Consider the following 16,433-nt stretch of genomic DNA (forward strand, 5'->3'; position numbering starts at 1 on the left):
GTAACTCGTCACTTTGACGAGTTTGGTTATCCGCCGCGCAAGTGGTGCAACATTAACATTAAGGGGATAGGTTGAGGACAAAAGGAAGTGTTCACGTTGGCATTATGACCTGAACTGAAGAATATGATATGTTGTTATTGCTGAATTTTATTATTTAAATTCATACATAGTATACACAGTATAATCTGTATCCATATCACATACAGTGTAGAATAGGTGAAATTACGGGACCCGCTATTTATTGCAATTTTTAACATGTTGACGGTTTTAAAATGAAACGCGAAGGTAGCAATTCCGAAAGGAAATTATCTCAGCAACAACGTATTAACGTGTAGAAGAAATTTGTATACGTGAAATATTGATGCGCGCTCTTTTAAATGTAATGAATTATGACGCAAAAGATGAAAATACGATCTTTTTCATTTAACTGGCCATATGATGACGTCACAACATCCGATTGGCAACATTTTTACATAATTTCGTATCTACAATCCAATAGCTTCCAGAAAAAGTTTTAATCGTGATTATCACATTTTTTTCTTACGAGCTATAACAGATTAAAATTTACTGTAAAGATGAAATTAATGCCACACGTCATTTAAATTTTTAGGCATGATGACGTCAAAAAAATTAAAATATTTTTAACTCATGCGAAAGACACTTGATTGACCTAGACAATATCAAAATCGGGGTTAAAATGGAAAACGGATAAGTGGAGATGCGCTCTATTCAATGTGATGAGCTATGACGAAAGATACAAAAATCCTAAATTTTATGTTTGCGTGGCCATACGATGACGTCACAATGTCCGGTTAGCCATATTAATACTTGATCCGATATCTAAAACTCATCTACTTCCAGAATATGTCATCCACAAAAATTTGACCGTCTAGTTTAGAAATTACGACTGTTTAAAAAAAGGCATATTTTAAACGAATTTTTTAACCTTTTCATAAAAAACGCGCGCAAATTGTCCAATTGGACGTGCTCGTATGACGTATCTTTAAGTCGAAATTGTTTAAAATTTGGTAAAATTACTAGAAAAAGCTGGAAAAACATAAATCACGCGAAAAAATACGTTTTCAATGCTACGTGCGCACGCGTGGGAATTTTTTACATGCTTAAAACGACATGAAACGCGTAGAAAGTTGATTAGAAATTAATTTTGCGCATTTTGAAATTTTAAATGCGCGTGCGCGCGTAACTTTGTGTAAAACACGCAATTTTTTTTCAACAGACAGTTAGCGCATGATATAAATTAAACTTTTGCAAAGTTTCACTTTAAAATATTATTTGGTTTTCGACATATGTTAAATACGAGAAAATCGTTAAATCGCGCGTACGTCGCGTTGCGCAATTGTAAACATCATGAAAAGCTTCGCTTGACGACGTTACGTGAATGTCAAAATGTTAACATAGTTAACAAAATGTTATGTTTGCAAGTTTTAGAGAAAAGCGTTACACAAAAATCATACAGAAAGAAAGAAGATGACAAAAAAGATGATGATGATTTCGTACAATCACAAGAGGTTATCCTGCAACTTCGTTGCGGATAACCAATGATGATGATGATTTCGTACAATCACAAGAGGTTATCCTGCAACTTCGTTGCGGATAACCAATTCAGTTTATACTGCCATGAATTGTTTTATGTATATAGTTGTTGATGAATAAAAGATACCAAAAGTATAATAATAAGGAACACATAAAGGGAATGCAGAAGATATTAAATTAAACAGTGAATTTTTCTATTCTTATGATTCGATCATTAATCTAATATATATATATTTTATTTTTGTAGCACCTGAAGATGCTGAAGTAATGGGTCACCCGCAAGCTATGATGGAGAAACAAATTGGACTCATATGAGCTCCTGTTTCCCTCCTCTATCGCTACTTTCACATTGCGGCTGGATTCGGTCTGGCGCCCTGAGTAATGTATTACATGCTCATCGAGCACGAATTTGGTTATCTGTTGTTAAACAAGGTCATTCATGCTCACTGCTGATTGGACAAAAGAAAACAATAATATGATTCAATTCAATTCAAATAAAAATTTATTTATTTCTTTTAAAATAAAATTAATACATTATAAATTCTGTGATTTTGTTTTTAAGAAAATTTTGTTTTATAATAAATCATAATTAAAAACGGTGATTAAATTATATAAAAAATAAAAGAAGAATCTCGGAAAACAAATGGCTTCTTGATCCATCAACACAAATTCAGAGCCCGAATTAGGTATGAATTCAAATTTGGTATGCTTTACCACTGAAATTTTCTACGATATTTTTCTCAGGTCACCGGACCGAATCTAGGCGCGATGGGAAACCCCTTTTAGTCCAGTTTTTGATTCTATATTTTCTTAAGTGTATTGTATTCTCTGATGAATGCTTTTCATCAATTGGAGATCCTTTTCAAATTTACTATTGTAAATTAAAATAAGAAGTTATGAATGAATACATAACGCCTGCTAGCCTTAGCAAAGTGGCCCTAGTCCTATAGTACAGGAAAACTATGAAATATGGTTGAAAAAATTGCAACAGAATTTATTTCACCACAATGCATTTCTATAAGGTCCCTATATGAACATACTAAAAGTCTAGAAAAATCCAGGTAGGGGAAATAGGTTTTTTTAAACAAAATGGCCGCCAATGGCGAAAATTCCTAAAAAAGGACAAAAAAACATAAATGATAGATCTAATTACCACTTTATAACAGTTTTTACAATGGTTTATATATTTCTTTACAATTTCGAAGATCTGACCTACAATAAACACATTATTTTAAGTGCTGTTAATTAGAAAATGGCCGAAAAACAAATGTTTAAGTATCTAGATATATCCCTATTGTTATAATAATATATAAAACGCAGTCCTTCCTATGCTTAATACATAGGATTACGGTGTCTATTAATAAATCAGTTCATTTACATTTGTACTGTTATAACAATATATTACAACATTGGTGGTGCCAGTGGGGAGGGGTATAGGGATGGGAGATCAAATGGGAAGGGTGAGGGAGTCTGTCCGCCCCCCCATCCCCTCTCCACAATTGGCTATTTTTTATGTAGACAATATGATGATATTTCCTAATATAAAACAATACCCCATTGAGTGCTGTTTCAAGGATTTTAATTTTTAAAAGTGAGTAAAACTACCCTTTACCGGTATAATATTATCGGAACCTCTGGGTGCGCTCCCATTGATGGCCCAGCCAATTTATGCTGGCTGCGCTATCCACCCCTCTCCCCCACCCCCCCCCCCCTCATCGGGAAAATCCTTGCGCCACAATCTATTACCGTATTTATTCGGATAAACGCTACATTTAGAAAAATCGAATAAATGCCCCCCTCCCCCTCCATAGGACATCATTTTGAATAACCTACGCCACCGCACCCCCTCCCCCGCTCCCATCGGACATCATTTTGAATTTATTTCCTCGAATGTACGCTCGCCACATGCATATTATACACAATATTGTATTTTAACACATCTCTATTTGTAATAGAATTCACTGAATGGTGTTGTATTTGTTCATATCTAAAGGGTGTATTTATTTGATTATACACGTTTCCCACATTACACCCACAAAAATATACGCCTCTCCGAAAAAACTCCTCACGACGATTACACGCCCCCACTACCCTCCTTAAAAATCAACCACCAAGGGCATTTATTCAAATAAATGCGGTAATTTCACTTTCATCTTGTCAGTATCTCATCCTCCATCTATTGGTGGGGAATTGAGCATGTGCTGATGCCGTGGCATTCTTAAAAAATAGTGGAGCAGCAGTCCAAACCATATTTTCTGCAACGGCAATTCATTTTACTACAACCTTATTTATAGGTACATCTAATCAACTTTAATAGTTTCTCTGGTGCTGGTAGTCAATTTGTCATCAATACTTTCCATCCCTATGTGGGATGTGGGTTGAAGAGTATCTCCTATCCACTGCTATACCTGGTAATAAAGACTCACGAAATGAAATTTTGCAGCAAGGGAATAGATTTGCTTTTTGCAACTTTCTCAAAGAAAAGAGGCTGTCTAAAGTCTCCATTGACTTCCCTCCATAATATATAGGTACCAATGCCAAATTCCTGATGCAATGTTTTCTTTGTTTTTTAAACTGTTTGGTTTACAGAATTTGACATACAACTCCTACTGTGATGTGATGATTTTTAAGGCCAACACCTTTTCCTAAACCAAATTTACTTACGGCCCATAATTATAGCCATTAAACACAATAGTTTTCTTTGCCTTCACATAACGTAATAAACATACATGGTACATAATAAGTGTCTTGAAATGTTGCTGTTTCGGGCCAAGAGGTTTGATGTAGCAAACAGTGGGCAGTGAGATGAAGGTTTGTGAGTAGTCTAGCAGTGTGTATGGAGTCAATGGAGTAAAAGAGGGCTGCAGGAAAAGTTTAAGATTTTTTTGTTGACCAAATGATGCATTGTGTATGACTGTCTCACATAGATGATGAAATAGTATATGTGAGGGAATGTGCACTGCTTCTTTATTGATGAATATGGTTGGTTTGACCCATGTGTTCTTTCCTCTTAAATTTATATTCTGTCACGGTTGCTTCATTTATTGATTTAATACTGTATGTTCTCGATGGGGGAGCACTGTGAATGCATGTAAAGTCTGTCCTTGGTGTGAAGCTCTGTAAAAATTAGTTTGCTTTTTATACATGGAATCCAGGGATATGATACTACATCCCATCTATTTGGTATAGGAAAAGGTCTTAAAAAGTCTTAACACCTGGGCAGTAGTATGCTTACAAACTCTGTAAAACCAAACGTCTCCAAAAAAAAAGAAACCATCGCATCAGAGGAATTGGCATTGGTAGCTATACTGTATGGAGGAGGAATACGTTCTGGGAGAAAGTAGCAAAAAGCAAAACAGCACTTGAAATAAAGTCTATTCCCCCTACAACAAATGCTGCAAAATGTCATTCCCTGCGTGTATATTACCATGGTACAGCAGTGGATAGAAAGTACTCTTCAACCCACAGACTGGGGGATGGAAAGTTACAAATAGCGTGATGTGTCCATTGATGACAAATTTACCACCAGTACCACTGTTTGTGACGAATACCACGGCATCAGCACATGCTTAATTCCTACCTATAGACAGAGGATGATAACTGGACAATGAAAATGAATGGATTAATAGATTCTAAGATTGTATAATTCTATTGTTGTGACAGTACAAATGTAAATGAACTGTTTTATTAGACACCGTAGTCCTGCATTATAATGCATAGGACTACGTTGTCTATTATTATAACCGTGGTGAGCTTGATACTTAAATGTGTGTTTTTGTTGCTAAATAGCACTTAAATTAATATGTATATTGCAGTTTAAATGTTTGACACTAAAGAAATATAAAAAGCATTATAAAAACTGCTATCAAGTGGTAATTAGATATAAAATATATGTTTTTTGTTCATTTTTAGACATTTTTCGCCATTGGAAATGCATAGAAATGCATTGTGGTGAAAAAAATTCTGTTGCAATTTTTTCAACCTTTTACTGATTCTGAGCATATCTTTCCTGTACTACTAGCAGTTTTGGTAAACAAGGTTTGCCTCAAAACCTGAAAGGGTTATTTAATTTGTATTATGTTACTATTTTGAAGAAATAAATCATTGAAATAATAAACAACATGCAAGTATTGTTTTTTTAAACTGCTTTTAAACATTGTAATACATATCATCATCATCTAGTATCTGCCTCATACGTATTGGCCCATGCCTTCCCTCTGGTCAAGGTGGACACTGGATGAGAGAAGCCCAATGTTAGGACCAATCAAGGTGCTTTAAACAATTATATGATACGCCAGCATATGCACTCAAGATCAGAAAATCATCATTGAGAAAAAGTTTTGTTTAACTTAGTAAAGTGCTACATTCCTTCACAATATGACTTTTGACAAGTGATTCTTGTATATATGGAAAATGTAAAAATTAAAAGAATTATAACACAAATTCAAAATGTCCATTTTATTGCCAATCAAAACTTATTTTGCTATACAACATTATAGTACTCTGTACTTTAAGCTTGGTCTAAACTATCAAACTAGTTTGAAAAAAAAAAATTGAAATGCCCAAATATTGTACATTTTTACTCTTTAGTCATATAAAGTTTAATAGGATAGTGAAGACAGAGCTTTATAATAGAAAAGAAACTTTATTTTAGTTCTCGAGTTCGCCCTCTATGTGTTTATCACACCACCACCACATACGACGACCACGATCGACACAACTCGTTCCGCGAGAAAAATGCAATCATCATGGCCGAATTTGATACAATATACGAAGAAGACAGCGAAGAAAGTGATGTTTACCCGGCTGTCGAATTAAGCATCAACACTTTACCAGATCCAATCATTATTAGAGGAGCTGGTTATGTTACTGTGTAAGTTGAAAATCTAATTAATTTAGCGATATTGTGTTAATTATCCTTACTAAGCTAGGCCTAGGCCTAGTTGGCGTCTAGCCGGCTTTGGCTTAGCCTAAATAAATAATGGTACTGTTAGGCCTAGTACTGTGTATCATCAGCAGGCTACAGAGTAGAAGGCCTTTAGGCATAATTAAAGAAGGTAGCTTAGGCCTAGTTACTGTATTCTAGGCCCACTGTATTGACGATTTTAAGACCTACAAAATAAATATTGATAATAAATTATAGCATATAGGCCTAGGCCTATTTAAGAATAAGAATTTTAATTTTTTATTATTCAAAATAGTAAATAAATTTATTTTTAAATAATAATTATTAATTATAATATAATTTTGTCTTCGATTTGACTGTTTCATGCAATAATATAGGCTGTGTTCAAAGTTACATTGTATTGTATAAAATATTCATAATTTTATATTCGCCGTGGCTAAAGATACGGTACCGTATTCTAACTTCTGTTTACTAAAGGTACGGTAAAATTGCATTACGTCATAATCAGCCAATGGGGTGCTGGTACGTGTGTGACGTCATCGTATAAGGATTTTTTTGATATCGCGAAAACAGTGATCAACCGCATTTTCTTTATGCTTCATTTATCGCCGTCGTGTGTGATAAAAACTAAATGTAGCCTACGTCTGTTATTATTATTGAAAAAAACATGTTGATTTTAATTCTAGAATACAGAAAGCCGTTTCAAAAGAGGCCTAGGCCTACTTACTACGTACTATAACCTCATATGAGTTTGTTTGTGTATGGAAAGCGATGCCAGGCTGGGGCCAGCTAGCTGCATGTGTGCGCTGATTTCTGCGACTCAGCCCTGGGGCTACTGTCTAAATCATAGTATTTGAGGGCCCCTTTATTGTCCGCATTTGCTTGTTGTTTATGGTCACCATTGTAAACAAAGTTTAATAAAAAATATAGGCCTAAATAGGCCATTTGGAATAAAAATAGAATCCTCATCAGCGCACACACATCCATGCAGCCTGGCGCCGCCGACAGGAATTCTCTACATACAACAAACGCGATATGAAAAAAAATTCAAAGTCCTTATACGATGACGTCACACACGTACCAGCACCCCATTGTCTGATTATGACATAATGCAATTTTACCGTACCTTTAGTAAACAGAAGTTAGAATACGGTACCGTATCTGTAGCCACGACATTTTATATTTGGGACACATGTAATAAATAGTAGATACTGTGTACTTTGTTGAGTCCTTAAGGTGTCCTGAGTGCAAAGTAGTAGATACTGTGTACTTTGTTGAGTCCTTAAGGTGTCCTGAGTGCAAAGTAGTAGATACTGTGTACTTTGTTGAGTCCTTAAGGTGTCCTGAGTGCAAAGTAGTAGATACTGTGTACTTTGTTGAGTCCTTAAGGTGTCCTGAGTGCAAAGTAGTAGATACTGTGTACTTTGTTGAGTCCTTAAGGTGTCCTGAGTGCAAAGTAGTAGATACTGTGTACTTTGTTGAGTCCTTAAGGTGTCCTGAGTGCAAAGTAGTAGATACTGTGTACTTTGTTGAGTCCTTAAGGTGTCCTGAGTGCAAAGTACTAGATACTGTGTACTTTGTTGAGTCCTTAAGGTGTCCTGAGTGCAAAGTAGTAGATACTGTGTACTTTGTTGAGTCCTTAAGGTGTCCTGAGTACAAAGTAGTAGATACTGTGTACTTTGTTGAGTCCTTAAGGTGTCCTGAGTGCAAAGTAGTAGATACTGTGTACTTTGTTGAGTCCTTAAGGTGTCCTGAGTGCAAAGTAGTAGATACTGTGTACTTTGTTGAGTCCTTAAGGTGTCCTGAGTGCAAAGTAGTAGATACTGTGTACTTTGTTAAGTCCTTAAGGTGTCCTGAGTGCAAAGTACTAGATACTGTGTACTTTGTTGAGTCCTTAAGGTGTCCTGAGTGCAAAGTAGTAGATACTGTGTACTTTGTTGAGTCCTTAAGGTGTCCTGAGTGCAAAGTACTAGATACTGTGTACTTTGTTGAGTCCTTAAGGTGTCCTGAGTGCAAAGTACTAGATACTGTGTACTTTGTTGAGTCCTTAAGGTGTCCTGAGTGCAAAGTAGTAGATACTGTGTACTTTGTTGAGTCCTTAAGGTGTCCTGAGTGCAAAGTACTAGATACTGTGTACTTTGTTGAGTCCTTAAGGTGTCCTGAGTGCAAAGTAGTAGATACTGTGTACTTTGTTGAGTCCTTAAGGTGTCCTGAGTGCAAAGTAGTAGATACTGTGTACTTTGTTGAGTCCTTAAGGTGTCCTGAGTACAAAGTAGTAGATACTGTGTACTTTGTTGAGTCCTTAAGGTGTCCTGAGTGCAAAGTAGTAGATACTGTGTACTTTGTTGAGTCCTTAAGGTGTCCTGAGTACAAAGTAGTAGATACTGTGTACTTTGTTGAGTCCTTAAGGTGTCCTGAGTGCAAAGTAGTAGATACTGTGTACTTTGTTGAGTCCTTAAGGTGTCCTGAGTACAAAGTAGTAGATACTGTGTACTTTGTTAAGTCCTTAAGGTGTCCTGAGTGCAAAGTAGTAGATACTGTGTACTTTGTTGAGTCCTTAAGGTGTCCTGAGTACAAAGTAGTAGATACTGTGTACTTTGTTGAGTCCTTAAGGTGTCCTGAGTGCAAAGTAGTAGATACTGTGTACTTTGTTGAGTCCTTAAGGTGTCCTGAGTGCAAAGTAGTAGATACTGTGTACTTTGTTGAGTCCTTAAGGTGTCCTGAGTACAAAGTAGTAGATACTGTGTACTTTGTTGAGTCCTTAAGGTGTCCTGAGTACAAAGTAGTAGATACTGTGTACTTTGTTGAGTCCTTAAGGTGTCCTGAGTGCAAAGTAGTAGATACTGTGTACTTTGTTGAGTCCTTAAGGTGTCCTGAGTGCAAAGTAGTAGATACTGTGTACTTTGTTGAGTCCTTAAGGTGTCCTGAGTGCAAAGTAGTAGATACTGTGTACTTTGTTGAGTCCTTAAGGTGTCCTGAGTGCAAAGTATTCAATCCAAAGAGTATAGCAAAATAAAACACTTCCTCATGATGGTATAGTTTGTACCTTGTACACATTTCCAAGAAAAGGTCATTGATGTCACCTTGTTGTTTAGTGTTTGATAAAAATAATACAAAATGCTATTTAAGATAAACAACTATATAGCTATAATATACTTTATTAATAGCAAATATCATGAATGTGTACCTAACCTTTTCCACTTCCATTAAGTATCAAGTACTGTATTTCTATTTAATCAATAAAAACCTTTATTTTCCTATACAGTATTGAAGTAACCAAGCTTTGTACTGTACTTTATAGGAAATATTAGTTGTAACCATTAATATTTTGAGTAATTCTGTTAAATCTGAGATTCTATTTTTATAAGACTTGATCCAATACAAATTCTAAAACACTTTTAAATCATAATACAGTACACCATAAATAAAAGGTACAGTAGTTATAAGGCAATTATTAATCATTTATTATGCACAGACATCCTGTAATATTTCAGAGTGATTTTTCATTTTGAATTTGTCATACAGTAATTCAAAATAAATTTCTTTTGTCACAGAAAGAAAATACTTCATTTTCCCCTTAATAACTGTTGTTCCCTTCAGACCTTAAATGTTGTTTGACAATTACTGTCATTTCCTATAGGTTGTAAATGTTAACATTTTGTAGAGAAACGAGAATGAAAATCGGTTTTTTAAAAAAGAGAAAAGAAATACTTATTGTAGACATAGTTTTGAACATCCTCAAACATGAATACCACACAAGATCTATAAATTACAAGATCGATATATTTTAATGGATGATATCTACAGTACTCAACAATCAATTTTAGTGATTTATACAGTACGCTAAACAATCAATTATTTGTGAGTTAGAGCCGCTAAGAATAAGGTGTAAAAAGTGAGACCAACTGAATACATCTTCCTCTGAAAGTCAATGTTTCTAAACTAAACTGTGGTACAATATACAGTAATAATTACTCAAGGAATATACAATACTGTAGGTTATACAGAATAATACACTGTGTGTATAGTGTTTTGATTGAGAGTGTCTAGTCTACCAGCAAATAAACTGTACTGTATACTATTACTAAATTGTATACTACTGAACCACTTTGGAAATCAATGCTTTAACAATAACATTTTCATTCAGAAAGACTACTGTATATAAAAATAAATAAATAGTTGTACTGTATGTTTGGCTAACATTGTCATGTACTGTACACAGTAGACAACCTGATTTTAACTTTGTAACCTGATGATGATGACAAAGCAATAGTGATATGACATCATCAGGTCCATAAATGTATATGAGCACATCAAATTTTGTTGTCACAAACTTTGATAGTTTAGACAGAGCTTAAGACTACTAAATATTGTATAAGCCTACATAAACCTTGTTTGGTAATCATACAGTGGTGTACTGTAGTTTTATTAAATCGCCAGTACTGTACTCTAGTAGTATCTATATTAATTGTTCCATGTTTTTTGCGCCAACAGATTTGGGCTTAGCAATAAATTTGATGAAGAGTTTCCACAGCAACTATTTGCAAAGGCAAGTATACTATTTTCATCCCGTAGATAATTGTAATTTTGCGAAATTTGTGATCTGATGTTAAAAATATACGTACTTATCCATGTTCAGCCAGCTTTATAATGCACAAGATCTACTTAAATTCTGAAGCACGTACATGTACTTACCTGTAAAGAATTGTGAAACAGATAATGCGTAGTAAAGATGCAAAAATGCTGTTTTTTACAACAATAAAAACAATGATAATACCATTGCATGCCTTTGAGCCTACTTTATACATGAAATATTCAGGTGTACGTGATTGCTATAAGATTTGATCTACTTAAAAAAAATAATGCTTTGTTTAATGATAGTAATAAAGACAATACAATGAGTACAGATTACTACTGTACTACTACAGTACTACTCAGTAAAGTGTACAAGTGTCCAGTTAATGGAAAATATAAATTTAACTTACTGTAGGTATAATTATACATTTTATACAAGTTTTAATTTTGACATAATAGCTGAATGATGTATAAAAATACAACACAGTGTCAGTAGTCATCTTTTCGAGACGAGTAGATGGTTACCCTGGTGTACTACAGTACATCACAGCTGCTGATCATAGCTGGCCCCTCTGGGAGACCATTCTTTGACTGAAGAGGTAGCCTAGTATAATTTAATAATTCTAATAAACAAGAAAATTTTACTTTTTAGGTTGCGCCAGAGGAATACAAAGAAAGTATAGACAGAATTAACAGTGTACTTCAAAAAACGCTGCCAATGAATATTAAATGGTTATTGTGTGGATGTATATGTTGCTGTTGTACACTGGGCTGTTCTCTATGGCCGGTTGTTTGTCTTAGTAAAAGGGTAAGTTTATTATACTTTATATAATTTTGCTTGTAAAAAAGAGAGTTAAATTTTCCTTCTTTGGATTAATTTGATGTAAAAAAAATGGCATGCGAAAATAATTTCCAATGCTTCTTCAGCCTTTGTATTAATGTATTGACTGTATACAGAACAGGTTAAATGATGATGTTTTAATTTTATTAAAGAGAGCCCCTGAATATCAGTTAACCCACTGGGCTAAACTGGAAGGGTTATGTACAGTACTGTATAATCTTTACTTTAAAGATGGTTGAAGTAAAAAAGAAATAAATAAAAATACAGTACAAGTTTAATCTAGACAAAGTTTAAATCATTTATTCGTCTTTCTAAAGCTCTGTCTACACTGTCAAACTACTGTATGACAAAAAAGTGTGATGTGCCCAAATATGGTAGTGATATGACATCATTGTGTCCATATATGGGCACATCAAATTTTGTCGTCACATCGTTTGATAATGTAGACAGAGCTTAGAAAGATCATTATAAAGATCAAGAACATTGTAAATAGTAATTCACTGTACTTTGACCTTTCATAACCTAGCATCCAGAAGAGTAAAATAAACTTTTGTTTAATTGAAACGGATCAATCAAATTAATAATCTTTTACACAAAAATGTACTTCATTCATTATTCTGACTCTAAACTATATTTATGCAATTGATTTTATGATAAAATTCTCTTAATATCGAATTGATGAAGAGTTTTCGTCTGGGAAATTAATAATGAATGTTTTTGATTGATTTTCATCACATTTTTGTTGTTATTCAGAGTCGTCATTCAATAGAGAAATCAGTTGACTGGGAGAACAGTCGGTTGTACCATAAACTAGGCCTTCATTGGTCCCTATGCAAGGAGAAATGCGACAACAGTAATATGATGGAATATGTAAGAATATTATTATTTTATCAGTGAAAACATTTTCCACTTGTTTTGATTAGTATTGAGATAGTTCATTAATTAGAACCCAGTATTAATTTAATTTACGTTTTATTGTTTGTTTTCAAAAGACTTGAGTGGGCGTAGAATAAAATTTAAATATTTAAGACCATTAATCATTACTGCATAAACATAATAATAATATATAATATAAACAGTATTTTAATTATAATTGTGGGCTACATTGTAGTTTGTTTCATTTGCATGTGCTACAAATTTATTAAATTTAAAACCCATTTTACAGGTTTGTCATTTACTGTGCTGTAAACTACATTCATTTTTTAAAATGTTTCTTTTGCTATAATATTAATAATAATAATAATTGTCTTTTGTATAGCGCTTAACCAAAATAAATTTTCTCAAAAGAAATTATGTCACAATACAGTTTAATACTTGATAAAATGGAATTTTAGATGCTGTTTGGAAAAAAATTTGATAGTAAAGTTGATGAATTATATTTAGCATAGCTCTGTGCTGTTATCTTGTGTACTTTTCTCAGGGGGTTTGTGATTATCATCGATTATTGACGCACATTACGTCTAGTCACCACAGCTGAGTCTTATTGCATAATACCTTCCAGCAGCTCACACAAGATATTGTCTGCATTGAAATCTGTTAAGAAATGTAAATTTTACTATCTAGAATATATATTAAAAAGGGGTAGGCCTACTGTACAGTATATTAGAATGTGCTTTGATTGTAATCTGGTCTTGGGATGATGATCTGAATGTATAAAAAAAGGTGCATTAAAATTGACCATTTAAACAAAAATACAAAAGTAGTCATACTCATTGTACTGTATTGGATGTAAATTTTTAATGTTTTTCCTCATGATACTGTAATTTATCCTTGGCAATTTTTACAAAATTGTAATTGTGTGTCAAAATTAGTTTCCTGAAATATTTGATAATTTAAAACCATAAAACACTTCAGTTTCGTCTCTATATGAGTCTTTCTAAATGTAGATAATGATTTCCAATTCCCTTGAAAATCTAATTCTAAATTGCCAGATGTATAATTTATAGATCTTCTATTTTTTAAATTTATGTAATATTAGTATTTTAAGTACTATAAGCATTTTAGTATTAATTAGACTGATGAAGGTTAACAAGTAATGTTAGTGGTTGGTACCTTAATAATTTTTTTTTAGTAAAGTAGCTGAGCAATGAATTGAAACAAATCAATTCATACTACTGTATGTGTGGGCTTTTTCTTTATGTATGTTAGTTGCCTCTATGCTTATTATTACAGTATAATTGAAAATAATTCATCATAAATATGAGAATATCTCAACATAATATTATGGAGATTACTAACTCTTGAAGCAAAATTGGTTAAGATCTTGAAATCTCATCCGTTTTTTTTTTCAATTTCCGGATAATGTTCCTAGAATATCTGTAAGTGATTTTTAAGTTCTGACCTTAAAAACGGTTTTCTTTGAAGTTTTAATTTGATTTCTGAGGTAACTACTACTACTGTACATAGCGTGATCAACATTATTCAGTTGTTAAAGGATACTAAGTTGTGAACTTGTACTTGTGGCATTCAATATCTATATCCTGACACATATACAGTACTATTTATAGTTTGCGGATGCATGATGATGATTTTATTCATTTTCCTATGTTATCATGGACACACAATGTAAAATACTATAATTAATTATAATTATTTGTGATAATTTCTTTTGTACTTGGTTTATTATAATTGATTACATTTATTTGTTTTAGAATTTATATCCATAGACTAACAAATTATAATATTATGAAAAAAATACACCAAACATACACACATACACTTACTGTGAACCAACCTTAAGCTCTGTCTACACTATCAAACTTGATGTGACAAACAAAATGTGATGTGCCCATATATGGACTACCATATTTAAACATATCACTACCATATTTGGGCACATCACACTTTTTTGTCAAACTAGATTGATAGTGTAGACAGAGCTTAACAGTACAGTAGTTTATTCCAAGTTAAACACAGTAGATAGAACATTTTTTAACTTTTTTTATTTTTAACTTTTTTTTTTGCAGGTTTTAAAAATAGAATACATCCCTAAAGAAAGCATACTAAAACCAGACTGAAGAGGGCAGTATACATGCAAGGGGGTTGGGTGATCAACTACCAAACAAGCCACACTGCTAGCTGGTCTAACATGGCGTACAAATCATGCCTAGATCCTGCTGCTGGTATCGTTTTCATCTGTCAAAGATAGGTCTATCATATTCCTTTCTTAATACTCAAATTTTAATATGTTTCTTTTATAAAGAAATTATACAAAGAAACTTAACAATTGGATCAGACATCGTTTGTTTTTGTCTTGGAAAAATACTACGTGAATTAATTGTCGATTGGACGTTTATGAAATATTCTATAATTCTATTCGATGTCAGATAAAGATGAAATTGTTTTTAAACCGATTCAGACTGAATGAAGAGTTTTTATACATTGATATGTTGCTTGCCATCTGATCTTGTCAAGATCAGAATAAAAAATGGCGCATTGAGATTTGCCATTTAACAAAGATACAAAAAATACAGTAGCCAAAGGCTTTTGATACTGTATCACTTCTTCCCGACATATAGTAGGATGTCGGAAGAGGTTTAAATGCAGATTGATTGATACCAAGAAACACGCTTTTATTGCGGGTAAAATTACAAGCAGTTCTTCCAGTTGAGTGTGTTATTCTTAAACCAATACAGTACAGCAATCGTTGCTGTACATATTGGAGTTATCCAAATTGGTGTTGTGAAATATTTTTAATAACGGAAACAACTATGTGTAGTTGATAAGAGGCATGTGGAAGTTTTTTCCGAACGGAACCTACTAGGGGACCATGGGGATGTTGACACCGAAAGGGACAGTGGAGATGTTGACAGCGAAAGGGACATTCTAAGGGGCAGTGGAGATGTTGACACCGAAACGGACATCCTAAAAACTCTGGATGGTCTTAACATTCAGATAATTTAATATTCAATAAAAAGTTGACAGTAATTTTGTCTTATGAGGCTCATTTGATGACTGATATAGCATATGTAAAATGCCAATATCACATTGATACTTGATTTGAGATTACATATCTCAATTCTTGGAGTGATTCCAGTAACATAATCTCCTCACAATACTTGCCAAAGATATATATTGAAATGATGAGACAAATTTGTTCAAGACTTTGTATATATTAAGAGATATCGTATGTAAATTTATTAGCCAGGCCACTTTGTGTGGTTTGTATTCGAGATTTACTGAAAAGAATCGCTGGTGGGTGGAAAGGGATAGGGGACTTAAACCTTGTTCACAGGCTGTAGAGCATGTACTGAGTAGACAGGGGGTGTGGGGGAGGGGGGAAGAGACTTTGAATTTGATTAGCAATATTGTAATAAATAATCGATCTAAAATCTGAGTAAAAACATATATTTTTACTGCAATTTGTGCTACACCATTTTATGAATGTATGGTAGCATTACAGTATGTAGCATTCTGTACGCAACACTAGCGAAAATGTGTTTGTTGCTGAAAGAATAATATAAAGTACAGCAATAAGTCAGTTTGTGTTTATTGGGGCATGTTGTACTGTACATGCATTGAACCAGGTGTGCAAAGTTTCGGCTGGTGTTTAACAGT

The 16,433-nt window shown here is 33.6% G+C and overlaps 2 protein-coding genes across 2 annotated transcripts in view; both read left to right on the forward strand.

Moving 5' to 3' along the window:
- Positions 1–5,674, forward strand: part of LOC140050411 (proteasome maturation protein-like) — a 28,219-nt gene extending 22,545 nt beyond the window's left edge. Inside the window, exon 6 of the mRNA XM_072095585.1 lies at positions 1,802–5,674. Within this exon, the coding sequence (XP_071951686.1) occupies positions 1,802–1,869 (68 nt within the window). The 3' untranslated portion in view covers positions 1,870–5,674. The remainder of the gene's footprint in view (positions 1–1,801) is intronic.
- A 582-nt stretch (positions 5,675–6,256) lies between these two features.
- On the forward strand, positions 6,257–16,134 carry LOC140050408 (cysteine-rich hydrophobic domain-containing protein 2-like). The gene is made up of 5 exons (XM_072095581.1): positions 6,257–6,427; positions 10,955–11,009; positions 11,688–11,843; positions 12,630–12,746; positions 14,843–16,134. Exons 1-5 carry the CDS (start codon positions 6,303–6,305, stop codon positions 14,891–14,893), a joined length of 504 nt encoding a protein of 167 aa, XP_071951682.1. The 5' UTR covers positions 6,257–6,302; the 3' UTR covers positions 14,894–16,134.
- Positions 16,135–16,433: the final 299 nt, after the last annotated feature.

Source organism: Antedon mediterranea, chromosome 5, assembly GCF_964355755.1.
Source record: "Antedon mediterranea chromosome 5, ecAntMedi1.1, whole genome shotgun sequence".
NCBI classification, from domain to species: Eukaryota; Metazoa; Echinodermata; class Crinoidea; order Comatulida; family Antedonidae; genus Antedon; species Antedon mediterranea.